This window comes from Oryx dammah, unplaced genomic scaffold (genome assembly GCF_014754425.2).
Source record: "Oryx dammah isolate SB20612 unplaced genomic scaffold, SCBI_Odam_1.1 HiC_scaffold_18, whole genome shotgun sequence".
NCBI classification, from domain to species: Eukaryota; Metazoa; Chordata; class Mammalia; order Artiodactyla; family Bovidae; genus Oryx; species Oryx dammah.
Genome location: NW_024070202.1, coordinates 118,906,511 through 118,922,666, shown reverse-complemented (window position 1 = coordinate 118,922,666; position 16,156 = coordinate 118,906,511). Strand labels below are relative to the sequence as shown.

At 53.4% G+C, this 16,156-nt stretch overlaps 1 protein-coding gene across 1 annotated transcript in view; it reads left to right on the top strand.

Moving 5' to 3' along the window:
* PTPRN2 (protein tyrosine phosphatase receptor type N2) overlaps window positions 1-16,156 on the top strand; it is a 555,617-nt gene that overhangs the window by 148,711 nt on the left and 390,750 nt on the right. The window contains exon 6 of the mRNA XM_040259938.1: window positions 6,408-6,765. Within this exon, the coding sequence (XP_040115872.1) occupies window positions 6,408-6,765 (358 nt within the window). The remainder of the gene's footprint in view (window positions 1-6,407; window positions 6,766-16,156) is intronic.

Below are 16,156 nucleotides of genomic sequence, written 5' to 3'. Positions count from 1 at the left end.
TGCAACAATCAAACATACAATCCCAATTATGTATGACTGATCCAACATACAATCAGAAGTCAGGAGGTGCGTCACTCTGGTCGAGAGAGTAAAGAGTTGACAGGAGGAGAGCCAGATATGACTCAGGTGTTGGGATTACTAGAAAAGGTCATCTTAATAAGTAAGGTAAATATGTTAAAGGATTGAGTGGGAAAGGTGAAAAAACATGAATGAACACATGGAAAATCACAGCAGGAGATGGAAACAGTAAAAAAGAAGCAAATGGAAACACTAGAAATTAAAGGAAGGTCAGAAGTGAAGAACTCATCTGAGGAGCTTAATGATAGACTAGCCACAGCACGGAGAAGAATCAGTGAATTTCAAGTCAGGTCAGTAGACATGGTCGAAAATAAAAGAAAAAGTACAGAGAGAGCGTGCGAAGTGGGGCAAAGCCCCCAAGACATAGGGTGCAGCGTCAAGCAGGCTAGCCTGTACGTTTGGGACCCTACACGGGAAAGAGGAAGAGGAAGCAGAAGAAATAGGTGAAGAAGTAGCGGCTGGTGTTTTTCCAAAAACTGATAAAGCTAATCAAAACATAGATGCAGGAAACTTACTGAGCCTCAAGCAGGATAAATACAGAGAAAACAAAACCTAGGCATATCATAAGCAACTGGGGAAAAGCCACAGATTAAAGAGAAAATCTTAGCGGTATCTTCACGTAAACAGATGCCTTACATCCGGGGGCTGTTTCTAAGGACGATGCCTCGCGTCTCGTTAGCAGACCAGAAAACAGTGGAACCAACAGAAAGGGGACAAAACCCTGTCGACTTGAATTCTGCACTGTTCACAACCGTAGGGGGAGCGGGGAAAGCCTGTGTCTGGAAGCCTCATGCCTCAGACGTGCTGACAGACATTCTTCAGCTCAAAGAAAATTGACACAGAGACGCCAGTATCTGCTAAGGGGAAGAAAACAACCAGAAATAGTAAATTGGCGAGCAACCAGGAATGAGAAACCCACATAATACATGTAAATTTCTGGACAAAAACCAATGGATGTTTAAGGCAAAATAATTAACATGCACCGTGAGGTTTTTAGCTTATGTAGAAGAAAAGTGTGTGACAGCAAGAGCACAAAGCCTCGGAGGAAAACTGCAGTCAGGTGGGAAGCACAGAACTCAGGCCTGGAGTTGTTGTTCAGCTTTCACATGTTTATTTCTTTTAAGCCAAAACGAGGTCCCCAAGTTGCCTCCTTCAGACCCGCTGAGTGCAGTTCTGCATTTTTCAGCAGGCAGCCTGCCGGTTGGGCCTGCTTCCTGGGGCTCTGCCCGAAGCCAGGCCTGGGGCCACATCCCAGCTGGGACCCCCTTCCCGGAGAGCTTATCTCCTAATCCAGGAAATGAGGGTAGTCATGTCTCTACGCGAGGGTGGCTGAGAGGGTCAGAAAGAAGGGAAACATGTCAAGTCAAAGCCCGGCCTGGCCCTGGCGCTCGGAAAATACCACCCATGCTGCGACCGTCATCCTGAGTCCCCTGGGCGGACCCTGCAGGCGGCATGCCTCCGCCCACCTCACGCTGACCTGGGCGCACAGGAGGCAGCGGCTGCCTGCCTCGGAGCATCCCCTGGGCCTTCTGACCCCAGGCGTGAGGCTGTGGGTGCAGCTGCGGAGGACGGAGAGGGAGGAGGGTGTGCTGGAGCAGAGGCGAGGGAGGGCGGGGTTGGGGTGACACCACACACACTTCCTGTCATCCGTGGTCTTTGAGACCAGTTCCAAGCCACTAATGTGACATCACAGGCAGACGTTCGGAACTGAACACCCAGGCTTCACATTGCTGTAAGCCTCCTGCGGAAATCGTCGCCCCTGTGGTTTGGAATTTAATACACCTTCAACCTCAGATTTCGTGAGCTCTAGAAGCTGATAGCACGCACAGCAGAGACAGCACAGGCACCGTGGTCAGAGAGGGGCCAGCGTGGGGCTCTGGATGGGGGAACGCTGCCCTGGAGACAGCACCGCCAGTAGGACTGACACCTGCCAGCTGCCAGCGCGGGAAGTGGGCAGGGCACATGGAGCCTGAAGTGTGGAGCACCGACAGCCCCTCCACTGTGCTGAGGGAGACCAGGGCCAGCTGGCCAGCATCGCCCTCTATGGCCCGAGCGCAAGAAGGCAGGGCGAGCACCCCATTAATGCTCTGGAAGTGGGGGTTCTGAGGCTCCCCCCAGCCCCCAGACCCTGCCGCCCCCAGTGCACTGTGGGGCCGCCTCGTTAGGCAGCCTGTGGACAGCCCCACCGCTCCATGCTTCGTCAAGCTCGCAGCGAGTGTGTCTTGATCAGCGTGCTTCTCAATGCTGCCTTCAGGCTGTGAGACAGACTGGAGGAAATGTTTGTTATGTGGTCAAAAGATGGCCCCATTTGGGCTTCCTAATTTGTTTTGGATGCTTGGCACAAGAGAATATCTGATGAGCGTGAGTGACCAGTGTATACACAGAACTCTCCTTCACTCAGCGTCTGCTGGCATGCGGCACCTGCGAGCCTGCAGGCTCTGGCAGGCTGAACTCGTAATTGAGTGATCTGGGACTTCCCTGGCAGGAAGGAGCCCGACTTTCGGCTCCAGGACCCCAGCCCCAGCACGGCTCGGGGCAAGGGGAGATGTCCAGGCAGGGAGGTGACACGCACTGTGGCTCCATGAAGCAGCCGTGGTTTCCCCAGCTCAGGATGACTACTGCCTTCCAAACTGCCTGTCACCAAACTTCTTTGATATTCTTTCCACTACCAAGTCTGTGACTTGACTCCATTTCAGTCAGCAAGCTGTTTGAAGACAGGCCCATGTTTGAGGCCTTCTTCTCCCCCCGCCCCCTCCCCAAAATGTAGACCATGGTCCAGAGCTCAGCATACAGCAGCGGTGGTGGCTGTGATGCTGCTGATGCTGGCTGGAGCCTGGCCAGTTCTCATGCTTCTCAGTTGCTAATCTCCTGATTTGGGCAACTGTTGTCTTAACGATTACTCAGCGTTGTCTTAGGAAACCTGAGGTCATAGGTCTGTTGAACTGAAGTTTAAAACACCTTCAAAACAGGGCTTTGAGAACTGTCCCAGAATCTTACTGACTCAGAGGTGCGAGTGGAGAGAGTCCACCAGATCGCTGCCCCAGGGCTTGTGCCTGGGTCCCTGAGTCTTATAGGAGGCGCAGGTGTGAGATGGTAAAGAGAGCAACTTCACTGGTGTGAGCGGGCCAGAGGCGAGCCGCAAGGAAGCGGGAGCCCCTCCACGTCTGTGCTGGGTGCCACGGCCACCCCCACTGGACTTGGAGTTAGATGACCCATGAGGGCAAAGGTCACTGAGAGCAGAAGTAGGGTCCAAGCCAGGGGCTAGCGCCCTCTGCTCGCTCGGTCAGGACATGAAGCCACAGACAGGGGGTTACCATGAGGACTCTCCCTGCCCCTGACCCATGCTGGCCTGGGCACGTGGCAGCGAGGTGCACAGTCCACAACACCAGGGCCCCCACCATCCGTCACGGGACCTGGCGTGACTTGGGAGAGCTGGCGTTTCTATTATTTCACAGTCTGCCTGCTAAAACCCTCTCTCCCTCTTCACCTTAACCTGGCTCAGAGCACACAGGACCCCACAGGCTGCTCATCGCGGTCGGTCCCAGAGTTCACTGGCCTGACGGTCACTCACCTGGAGGGCCCGCGGGGCCTCCACCACCCTCTCCACTGACCATAACGGAAGGCCCTTCGAGCAGAAGCTGCCTTCGCACATAGAGAGCTGGTGCTTCTGGCAGGTTGATGAGCCTCTCAGAGGCCGTCCAGCCCCGCGCTGGGACCCCAGGCGTTCCTAGGCAGCCTTGCTCAGTGGGAGTTCAGCTGAACTTGAGATTGAGCCTTGTGCCCAGTTTGTGCAGAAGTGCGAGAGGGCTGTTTGCTGTGGAGACGTCTTGTCTCCTCCCATCCGTCTTTCCCTTGTGGATCTTTTCTTCCTCTAAAGGAAAAGCAGTTGATTTCAGCCAGCACTTGGATGGAATTAAACATTTTGATGACAACTACGTTACATCCCTGGTGGCTCAGCTGGTAAAGAATCCGCCTGCAATGCGGGAGACCTGGGCTCGATCCCTGAGTCGGGAAGAGCCCCTGGAGGAGGGCAACCCACTCCAGTATTCTTGCCTGGTGAATCCCCATGGACAGAGGAGCCTGGTGGGCTGCAGTCCATGGACTCGCAGAGAGTCGGACACAACTGAGTGACTAAGCACAGCACAGTTACATCATTTTAGAAATAAATGCACTGTGACAGATAATGGTCAATCTCCTGTAACAGAGGAAAACCAAGCATCAAAATGTCAAGTGATTTGCCCAGGTTCCTACATAAGAAAGGGGAGCAGCACGCAGAGCCTGGGGTTCCGGATCCAGGCTTGCTGCCCCCAGATCTGTGCTGTGGGCTGAGCCCCAGGGTCATGGATAGAAACAGACAGCAGCCTTGGGAGTCTGAACCACCATTCTAGGTTCAGTGGTGGCTAAACGTCTTAGCTAGGTCCCCAGGCATGCACCCCTGGCCCAATACTGTGCCCCGATGGAGGGGCGCGTGGAGGACAGGAAGCCGAGATTCTGAGAGCTTGCGGCCCCCGCCCCCCACCCAGAGGGCACGGTGAAAGCTGCGCCAAGTCAGACCCTGGTGGGAAATTACTGTTTGTCCATGAATTTTTGATGGCACCATGTCAGAGGCAGGACACTGAGACTTCTAAGGTTTTTACAGCCATCCTCGAGGTGAGGAAACTGGGCCTTGTTCTGTGGGCAAATCAGAATGTGACGAGACCACATCCTCCTGGGAGAGTGTCCTGAGTGAGGAGGGAAGGCAGGGGAGGCCAGGGAAAGGCCTGGATCCGCACTGTGTGTGAAGCCAGGGCCCCTGTCGCCAGCTGGGCAGCACTGTCAAACGGATCAGATCCAAAGCGGGTCTCAGTGACCTTGGAAGAAGGGTGCTGCAGGGAAGCAGCCGTCAGACACAGGGTGCAGCCCTGGGGAAGCAGACGTCAGACAGAGGGTGCAGCCCTGGGGAGACAGACGTCAGACACAGGGTGCAGCCCTGGGGAGACAGCCGTCAGACACAGGGTGCAGCCCTGGGGAGACAGATGTCAGACACAGGGTGCGGCCCTGGGGAGACAGATGTCAGACACGGGGTGCAGCCCTGGGGAGACAGCCGTCAGACACAGGGTGCAGCCCTGGGGAGACAGACGTCAGACACAGGGTGCAGCCCTGGGGAGACAGCCGTCAGACACAGGGTGCAGCCCTGGGGAGACAGACGTCAGACACAGGGTGCAGCCCTGGGGAGACAGACGTCAGACACGGGGTGCAGCCCTGGGGAAGCAGCCATCAGACACAGGGTGCAGCCCTGGGGAGACAGCTGTCAGACACAGGGTGCAGCCCTGGGGAGCCCCTCTGCGGAGCCACAGCAAACCCCGGGGCAGGGAGAGGCCTAGGCAGACCTTCCCCCCGAACACACAGCACGGGAGAAGGGGTCGGCATCGCTCTGTGGCCTCCCCACCGCGCAGGCGGCTGAAGGCAGACGGGTCACTGCGGTAGAAGACGGTGAGCGCGGACAGCAAGCCCGCCGGCGGGAACGCGGTCCGCGGCTCCTGCACAGTCAGCGCAGGGCCGCCCACCTGTCAGGCAGGAGGAGGAACCCACGTCCACACAGAGGCTTGTACACGGCAGCATTCCTCACATCGGCCCCAAGGCGGAAAGGGACCCAAAGGTTCCCCAACTGATGAATGAAAACACAAGCACGTCCTCTGTCCTTAGAGCAGACTTCAGGGGTACAAGGGAGCGCGGCACCTACCACTGCCTGCTGGCACCCCTGGGGTGGGCATGCTCAGGGCGAGAAGTAAGAAGTGACGCTCTCGCTCAGTCGTGTGGGACTCTGCGACCTCACGGACTACACAGCCCATGGAATTCTCCAGGCCAGAATACTGGAGTGGGTAGCCTTTGCCTTCTCCAGGGGATCTTTCCAACCCAGGGATGGAACCCAGGTCTCCCGCACTGCAGGCAGACTCTTTACCAGCTGATCCCCCAGCGAAGCCCACTTCTTGAAAGAAGCAGACACCAAAGGCTGCGCGGGGCTGCCCTACAGGAAGCTTGTGAACACGCGGGAGAAGGACGCGGATGAGCCGCTGCCTGCAGGAAGGGAGCCGGGAAGGGGTGCAGGTGTCCGGGCGGCAGACAGGTGGTGTCCACGCCGCTCCGTGGCGGCACTGAGCGCACGGATGGGCCTAGGCGCCCGGGCTGCGCTTCGGTACAGCTGCTGTGTTAAGACTGCTGGAGGACCGCGGACGCGCCCGCCCATCGGTGGAGGCGAACCTGGGCGCGCCTGCGGCCCAGACCCGGGGCCACTCCGGGGCGTGGCTGGCGATGGGCGCTCACTCCCTGTTTGTCCCCCGCCCCTGCAGGGTGAGGACCCCCTGGCCGACAGCGTGCTAACCTTCGTGGCCCAGACGTCTGCTCTGACCTACGCTCCCGTGGCGCGCGCCGACCTCGCAGGGGGCCGCCCCCTGCGCACGCTCCGCCGGCTCCAGCCGGACGAACTCAGCCCCAAAGTGGCCGGCGGGGTGGACAGGCAGCGTCTGGTGGCTGCACTGGGCGCCTACGCGGCCCGGAAGGCCCCTGCGCCCGCCAGGGACAGCGACCCCGCGCCCCGCGGCCTTGTGCGCGTGCCTTGGAGAGCGCCCCGGGTCCTGTCGGCGCCGGCGGCCCTCCAGAGATGGCCTTCGCCTGCGGACCCCAGGGACGCCCCGGTCACAGACGATGGTAAGCACCCTGCGCCTTTTCGGAGGCTCCAGTCTTTCTCTAGCACCTGCCTAGGCTGGACCTTCGAGGGTCTCTTGCCCTTCCCGGGGCTCCCCCTTAGAGAGGGGCGGGGTGTGGGGAGGTGGCCAGGCTGGTCCTGTGGGGAGGAGTGTCAGACTCAGGGCTCAGTGTTGAGGTCCCCTGCCCCGGCAGCCTCACTGCTCCCTGGCCTGTTGATGAGGATGCTGGGGGAGGGTCACAGGCCCACCGGCCCCACGTGGTGTCTGCAGGGTTGACCATGAAGGGCGTCACTGTTTCCACGCCTCTCCTGGGCAAGCTCATGCTCAGCTGCTTGGTCTGTGGGTATCGCGGGTCCCCAGGAGACCCCAGCCTGAAATGAGTGCTGTCCCAGTTGATGCAGGGAACTTGGGCCTGTGAAGTGACCGACCCCCAAGCCACACCCCAGCACCCTGGTGTGAGTCAGCCCCACAGCGGTCATCGCTGGGGGACCGATGACCGCTGGCCCGGCCTGGTCTCTACGACGCCCGGGGCCCTCATCTCTTCTAGCAGCCTTTCCCTGAGACCATAAAATGTAAAGTGAGACTGGGATCAAGTCTGACTTCCCCTTTGAAGATATGCAAATCATAACATCAAGCAGGTAGCAGATTAACAAAAAACACTGCGAACCTGTCCGGTGAGCGCTCCCCCGTGAGCAGAGGCATCACTGAAGCCGCTGTGAGTCCCCTGTTGCCCACGCTGTGCCCTTCAGCTGCTGGCTCTCTCCTCGGCCCGCCTTCGTCCAGACGGCCGCTGTGGTGCTGCAGCTGGAGGGGTGCAGAGCTGTGACTGCGGGCAAGGGCAGTGGTCATCGGCCACTCCCGTCTCGGGGGAGAAGGCGCACGGGGCTCAGCTGGCCCTGGCGGGTGGCCTGGGGGAGCCGCTCCTTTGCTCCCCACCTTCCCCTCCGCGGGGTTGCGCCTGCTCTAAACCGCAGGCTCCCCTGGAGCCCCTCTTGCTGGCCTTGCTGCTTCCCGCTGCCCGTCGTTCCCCAGCGCATCGGTGGTCTCCGGGGCCACTGTGCTTGCTGATCTGGCCCCGCTCAACCCACCACCACTGTCTGCACGCTGTCGACGGCCAGCCTGGCTCACGATTGGCAGGCAGAGGCCTGTGTGCGGACCCCTGCCCCTATCCATGGTGCTGACGCCACCGCCCCTGCCGCGTGTACCCACCCCGCCGACGCGTATAACGTCTGAGCGCCCCTTCTCTGGCTCCTTCCTCATCGCCCCCAGCTTAACACAAGCCCCGTTTGTCGACTGCCTCTGCCCCGGATGTTGGAACAGGGAAGAGAGAAATACCGTCTCAGGCAGCAGGTGGCTGGCTCGTGTCTCTAGTGCCCCCGCATCACTGGCCCCTCGTCGCTCCGCACACTCCGAGGTGCGGGGCTTCCGGAACACCCGCCGGAGATGCTTCTCCTCTCTCCTGTGACCCTTACTAACGGCATCTTTGGGTTGTGGTTTTTCCTGCGCTAAGCTGCAGTGTCGGTTATCTTTTTATATATGTTGTCTTCCCAGCCGCACCGTGTGCTTTAAACGGAGTCACGTAAGATGTCAGTCAGGGAACAAGCAGAGAGCCTTGTAGGACGGACGCCCACACACGCCTCGCTGGGCTCCGACAAGCAGCTCCCGGCTCCTCTCGCTGCTTCTGTGACCGCCCCCTCCCCTGCACAACCCCGTCAGATTTCATCTGTCACGCACGGCACTGCATTGCCCAAAGACGCGGCTCTCGAATAGACCTCACGAGGAGCTTTATCACGTGCTAAAGTTGATGCTGATGTCTTCATATCACCAAACAGCTAATCCGGGCTTAAATTTTTCAGTTGAAAATTTTCTTTACAGTTGGTTCTTTGAAGTCAGATCGGAAGAAGGCTCATTGAATAGGTGGATGTACCTGTTAAGCCCCTTTTAAACTACAGAAGCTTCCTCCTCCCTCCTTTCTCCCCTTCCGTCATTGTTTTTTTAATATCTGAAAGTTTCAGGCGCACAGCATTTTAGTTTGAAACCTGTGTGCACTGCAGAGTGATCGCCACCAGAGGCCCAGTTGCCAGCCTTCGCCGTGCAGCTCATCTCTGCACTCATCTCGTGCCCCCCACCCCTTCTCCTCTGGTAGCCACTGATCTGTTCCGTATATCTATGAGTTCCTGTTTAACTTCGTTTGGTTTGGATTCCACATATGAGTGAAACCCTACGGTATTTATCTCTTTCCACGCGACTTATTCTGCTACCTAAATACCCTCTAGGCCCATCCCTGCTGCGGCAAATGGCAGAATCCACTCTTTTTCGTGACTGCGTAATATTCCATTATATAGAGAATGGATGAAGACGTGCTGTGACACACACCCCACCTTATCTTTATCCATTCATCTCTTAATAGACACTTTGGTTGCTTCCATATCTCGGCTATTGTAAACAATGCTGAACATAGGCTGCGTCTTATATATGGTTTTTGAATTAGTGTTTTTGCTTGCTTTGGGATGAGTACCCAAGCGTGGAATTGCTGGATTATATGGTAGTCTTGCTTTGTTTGTTTCTTGAGGAGCCTCCATGCTCTTTACTCAAGTGGTGGCGCTGACTGTGTTTCCGCCAGCAGCCACGAGCGGTTCCTGTTCTCCACATTCTGTCCAACGCTTACGTTTCTTTTCTTTTCAATACCAGCTGTTCTAACAGGCGTGAGGTGATAGCTCAGTGGGTTTTGATTTTCATTCCTCTGATGATTAGTGATGCTGAGCTTCTCTGTACATCTTCCTTGGAAAAATGACTCTTCAGATCCTCAGCCCATTTAAAAAATCCAGGTTGCTTGCTGTTTCTTGCTGTCGCTGTTGAGCTGTATTAGTTCTCTTCATATTTGGGGTACTAACCCCTTATTGTTATATGCTTTTAAGACCTCTTTTCCATTTCAGGAGGGTGCATTCGCATTTTCATAATGGTATTCTCTGTTCTGTAGAAGCTTTTCTTTTCTAGGAATCAGCAAACTAAAATGGACTGGAATGGGTGAATTTAACTCAGATGACCATTATATCTACTACTGCAGGCAGGAATCCCTCAGAAGAAATGGAGTAGGCATCATGGTCAACAAAAGAGTCTGAAATGCAGTACTTGGATGCAATCTCAAAAACAACAGAATGATCTCTGTTTGTTTCCAAGGCAAACCATTCAATATCACAGTTATCCAAGTCTATACCCCAACCAGTAACACTGAAGAAGCTGAAGTTGAGCACTTCTATGAAGACCTATAAGACCTGTTCGAACTAACAGCCAAAAAAAATGTCCTTTTCATCATAGGGGACTGGAATGCAAAAGTAGGAAGTCAAGAAACACCTGGAGTAACAGGCAAATTTGGCCTTGGAATATGGAATGAAGCAGGGCAAAGACTAATAGAGTTTTGCCAAGAGAACACACTGGTCATAGCAAACACCTTCTTCCAACAACACAAGAGAAGACTCTACACATGGACATTACCAGATGGTCAACACCGAAATCAGATTGATTATATTATTTGCAGCCAAAGATGGAGAAGCTCTATACAGTCAGCAAAAACAAGACCAGGAGCTGACTGTGGCTCAGATCATGAACTCCTTGTTGCCAAATTCAGACTTAAATTGAAGAAAGTAGGGAAAACCACTAGACCATCCAGGTATGACCTAAATCAAATCCCTTATGATTATACAGTGGAAGTGAGAAATGGATTTAATGGACTAGATCTGATAGATAGAGTGCCTGATGAACTATGAATTGAGGTTGTACAGGAGACGGGGATCAAGAATATCCCCATGGAAAAGAAATGCAAAAAAGCAAACTGGCTGTCTGGGGAGGCCTTACAAAAAGCTGTGAAAAGAAGAGAAGCAAAAAGCAAAGGAGAAAAGGAAAGATATAAGCATATGAATGCAGAGTTCCAAAGAATAGCAAGAAGAGATAAGAAGCCTTCTTCAGTGATCAATGCAAAGAAATAGAGGAAAACAATAGAATGGGAAAGACTAGAGATCTCTTCAAGAAAATTAGAGATACCAAGGGAACATTTCACACAAAGATGGACTCAATAAAGGACAGAAATGATATGGACAGAAGCAGAAGATATTAAGAAGAGGTGGCAAGAATACACGACAGAACTGTACAAAAAAGATCTTCATGACCCAGATAATCACGATGGTGTGATCACTCACCTAGAGCCAGACATCCTGGAATGTGAAGTCAAGTGGGCCTTAGAAAGCATCACTACAAACAAAGCTTGTGGAGGTGGTGGAATTCCAGTGGAGCTATTTCAAATCCTGAAAGATGATGCTGTGAAAGTGCTGCACTCAGTATGCCAGCAAATTTGGAAAACTCAGCGGTGGCCACAGGACTGGAAAAGGTCAGTTTTCATTCCAATCCCAAAGAAAAGCCATGCCAAAGAATGCTCAAACTACCGCACAATTGCACTCATTTCACACACTAGTAAAGTCATGCTCAAAATTCTCCAAGCCAAGCTTCCGCAATACATGAACCGTGAACTTCCAGATGTTCAAGCTGGTTTTAGAAAAGGCAGAGGAACCAGAGATCAAATTGCCAACATCCGCTGGATCATCGAAAAAGCAAGGGAATTCCAGAAAAAAACATCTATTTCTGCTTTCTTGACTATGCCAAAGCCTTTGACTGTGTGGATCACAATAAACTGTGGAAAATTCTGGAAGAGATGGGAATACCAGACCACCTGACCTGCCTCTTGAGAAACCTATATGCAAGTCAGGAAGCAACCGTTAGAACTGGACATGGAACAACAGACTGGTTCCAAATAGGAAAAGGAGTACGTCAAGGCTGTATATTGTCACCCTGCTTATTTAACTTCTATGCAGAGTACATCATGAGAAACGCTGGACTGGAGGAAGCAAGCTGGAATCAAGATTGCCAGGAGACATGTCAATAACCTCAGATATGCAGATGACACCACCCTTATGGCAGAAAGTGAAGAGGAGCTAAAAAGCCTCTTGATGAAAGTGAAAGAGGAGAGTGAAAAAGTTGGCTTAAAGCTCAACATTCAGAAAACGAAGATCATGGCATCTGGTCCCATCACGTCATGGGAAATGGATGGGGAAACAGTGGAAACAGTGTCAGACTTTATTTTTTGGGCTCCAAAATCACTGCAGATGGTGACTGCGGCCATGAAATTAAAAGACGCTTACTCCTTGGAAGAAGAGTTATGACCAACCGAGATAGCATATTCAAAAGCAGAGACATTACTTTGCCAACTAAGGTCCGTCTAGTCAAGGCTGTGGTTTTTCCTGTGGTCATGTATGGATGTGAGAGTTGGACTGTGAAGAAAGCTGAGCGCCGGAGATTGATGCTTTTGAACTGTGGTGTTGGAGAAGACTCTTGAGAGTCCCATGGACTGCCAGGAGGTCCAACCAGTCCATCCTAAAGGAGATCAGTCCTGAGTGTTCTTTGGAAGGAATGACACTGAAGCTGAAACTCCAGTACTTTGGCCACCTCATGCGAAGAGTTGACTCATTGGAAAAGACTCTGCTTCTGGGAGGGATTGGGGCCAGGAGGAGAAGGGGACGACAGAGGATGAGATGGCTGGATGGCATGACTGACTCGATGGACACGAGTCTGAATGAAGTCTGGGAGATGGTGATGGACAGGGAAGCCTGGCGTGCTGCGATTCATGGGGTCGCAAAGAGTTGGACACGACTAAGCGACTGAACTGACTGATTCTTCGTTGTGTAGAAGCTTTTTAGTTTGACATTGTTCCATTTGTGTGTTTTGTTTTGCATGTGTTTCCCTTGCCTTTGGTGTCAGATCCACGAAAATATCTCTAGGATGTCATGAAGTCACTGTGTATGTTTTCATCTAGGACTTTCAGGATTTGGGGTCTTCGATTCAAGTCTTTAAAGCATTTGAAGTTAATTTTTGTGTGTGGTTTAAGGTTGTAGTATAGTTTCATTCTTTTACATGTGGCTGTTCAGTTTTCCTGACACCATTTACTGAAGAGACTGTTCTTTCTCCATTATATATTTTTAGCTCCTTTATTGTAGATTAATTGACCGTACAAGCTCTCAGTTTTGCTCCATTGATCCACATGTCTGTTTTGTGCCAATACCTTGCTGTTTTATAACTGTGCCTGCATGTGTGGTTAGCCATGTCCGATTCTTTGCAACCCTGTGGACTGGGGCCCAAGGCTCCTCTGTCCATGGAATTCTCTAGGCAAGACTCCTGGAGCGGGTTGCCATTTCCTCCTCCAGGGGATCTTCCTGTCCCAGGGATCGAATTGACTGCATTGCCAGGCAGTTTCTTTAACCACTAAGCCACCTTGGAAACGTAGTGTGAACAGTTTAGCAATATTAACTCTTCTGGTCCATGAGCAAGGAATGAGAAGCTCGCCTGCTAGAGGGTTCTTGGTTGGAAGTGGTTCCCTTTCAGCACTTTGAACATGTTGTGCCTCTCTGTTCTGGCCTGCAAAGTTTCTGCTAAATCCTGCCAACAGCCTCATGGGGGTTCCCTTGCATATAACAAGTCGTTTTTCTCTTGCTGCCTTTAAGATTCTCTCATTATCCTTAACTTTTACTGTTTTAGTTATAATATGTGTTGGTGTTAGTGGAGATGATGGAACAACGGACTGGTTCCAAATTGGGAAAGGAGTACGTCAAGGCTGTATATTGTCACCCTGCTTATTTAACTTATACACAGAGTACATCATGAGAAATGCCCGGCTGGATGAAGCACAAGCTGGAATCAAGACTGCTGGGAGAAATTTCAGTAACTTCAGATATGCAGATGACACCACCCTGATGTCAGAAAGTGAGGAAGAACTAAAGAGCTTCTTGATGAAAGTGAAAGAGGAGAGTGAAAAAGCTGGCTTAAAGCTCAACATTCAAAAAACTATGATTGTGGCATCTGGTCTCATCACTTCATGGCAAATAGATGGGGAAACAATGGAAACAGTGAGAGACTTTATTTTCTTGGGCTCCAAAATCACTGCAGATGGTGACTGCAGCCATGAAATTAAAAAGACGCTTACTCCTTGGAAGAAAAGCTATGACCAACCTAGACAGCATATTAAAAAGCAGTGACATTATTTCGCCAACAAAGATCCGTCTAGTCAAGACTATGGTTTTTCCAGTGGTCATGTATGGATATGAGAGTTGGACTATAAAGGAAGCTGAGCGCAGAAGAATTGATGCTTTTAAACTGTGGTGTTGGAGAAGACTCCTGAGAGTCCCTTGGACTGCAAGGAGATCCAACCAGTCCATCCTAAAGGAGATCAACCCTGAATAGTTGTTGGAAGGACTGATGCTGAAGCTGAAGCTCCAATACTTTGGCCACCTGATGCGAAGAACTGACTTCTTGGAAAAGACTCTGATGCTGGGAGAGATTGGAGGCGGGAAGAGAAGGGGACCACAGAGGATGAGATAGAACCACCGACTCAATGGACATGAGTTTGAGCAGGCTCTGGGGGTTGGTGATGGACAGGGAAGCCTGGTGTGCTGAGGTCCATGGGGTCTCCGAGAGTCGGGCACCACTTGGCAGCTGAGCTGCTGTGCTGGTGCGTCTCTTCGGGCTCATCTTCTCCGGAACTCTGTGCACCTCCAGGACCTGCATGTCATGTCCAGTTCCTTGCGACCCTGTGGACGGGGGCCCCCCAGGCTCCTCTGACCATGGGACTCTCCAGGCAAGAACCCTGGAGTGGGTTGCCATTTCCTTCTCCAGGCATGTTCCCAATCAAGGGATTGAACTGACGTCTCCTGAGCCTCCTGCATTGGCAGGCAGCCTGGATGTCTGCTTCCTTCCCCAGATTAGGGAAGTTTATATCTCTGTTTCTCGCACTAATTTTCTGGCCCTTTGTCTCGTATCCTTCTGGAGTCCCCATAGAGCAGACGTTATTTCACTGGATCTTGTCCCAAGGTGTCTTCACGTTCTCTTTCATTTTGCTGCTCGGTCTGGGTGAGCTCCACCGCTTGTCTTCCAGCTGCTGATTCCCATTCTGCCTCATCTAGTCTGCAGCTGAACCCTTCCAGCACATTTTTATGTTCAGTTATAGCTTCTATTTGGTACTTTCTTACAATTCCCATCCCTTTGTCAATCTCTGGTTGTGTTCATCCATTCTTCTCCTGGGTTCAGTGAGCGTCTTTATTATTTCACACCCTTCCAGGTAAGTTGCTTATCTGTTTCATTGAGTTCTTTTTCAGAGGTTTTGTCTTGTTCTTTTCATTGGAACATATTCCTCTCTCTTCATTTTTTTGCCTAACTTCTCTGTGCCTGTTTCTCTGTGTTATTAGGTGTATCAGCCACCTCCCCGGTCTTGAAGGAGCGGCTGTTTGTCAGAGGTGTCTTGGGGGCTCAGAGGTGCAGCCCTACTGGCCGCCAGAGCCAGGGCTCAGGGGGTGTTGCACTGGGGTCAGGGTTATGATGGGACACTGGTGGGCAGCATTATCGCCCGACTGGCTGAGACCCCGGAGGTGCTGGGTGACCCTACTCTCGGCACGGCGCTGAGGGTGTAGGTAGCAGGTCTCCACGCTGGCGCCCGCAGTGTCGCAGTCCCTGGGGAGCAGCCCACGCACTCTTCTCCCTCCAGCCGGTGCTTCAAGGTCAGTGAGTGGGTGCCCTTCCTCTGCGGCTGTGCGGGGCATCCAGAGGGCTGAAGTGCAGATGAGAGGTGTGGGTGACTCAGAGTGGGTCCCCTCCTGCAGGACTGTTGAGTCCAACTCATGGCCGTCATGGCTCAGGAGAACCCATCCCTGCTCCCGAGTACGTCAGCCTGACCGCAGAGGTCATGGGTGTGGGGAGTGTGCGTTTGGTAAAAACTTAGACACCAGACCCTCTTCCTTTGTTTATTCAGTATTTACACCTTGTCCCCATGAAAAAGCTTGGATTCACATAACATTAAAAGCCCCGCATGCAGTAGGAGCCCGGGAAGGGCGCGTGCCGGGGCGTGGGGTGGGGTGCAGCCACCGGGCCCACTTCTGCTGTCAGGATGGAGCCCCGGTCGGCAGCCGGGAACGCAGCTCACCGAGCGCTGCTCTCCGGTTCTGTCCTCGGCTCTCCACGGGAACCAGAGCCTGTGAAGACTGTTTGCTGTGCTTGTAACCAGTTGTGAGTGTAGTGAATGGTTACGGGGCGACCCCGAGTTCTCCCTGTGAAGAGAGCAGGTTGCCTCTGAGCGCGCTGCACCGGGTCAGCGCTGTGCGCGCTGCTGTGCCCTCTGGTGCCTGGGCGTGTTTGCGAGGCCTCACCCCCCACCTCCAGCCCACCCGGGGCGCGGCCCGCTGCTCCCCCCCCCCAGCCCCCCCGGGGCGTGGCCCGCTGCTCCCCCCCAGCCCACCCGGGGCGCGGCCCACTGCTCCCCCCACCCAGCCCACCCGGGGCGCGGCCCGCTGCTCCCCCCC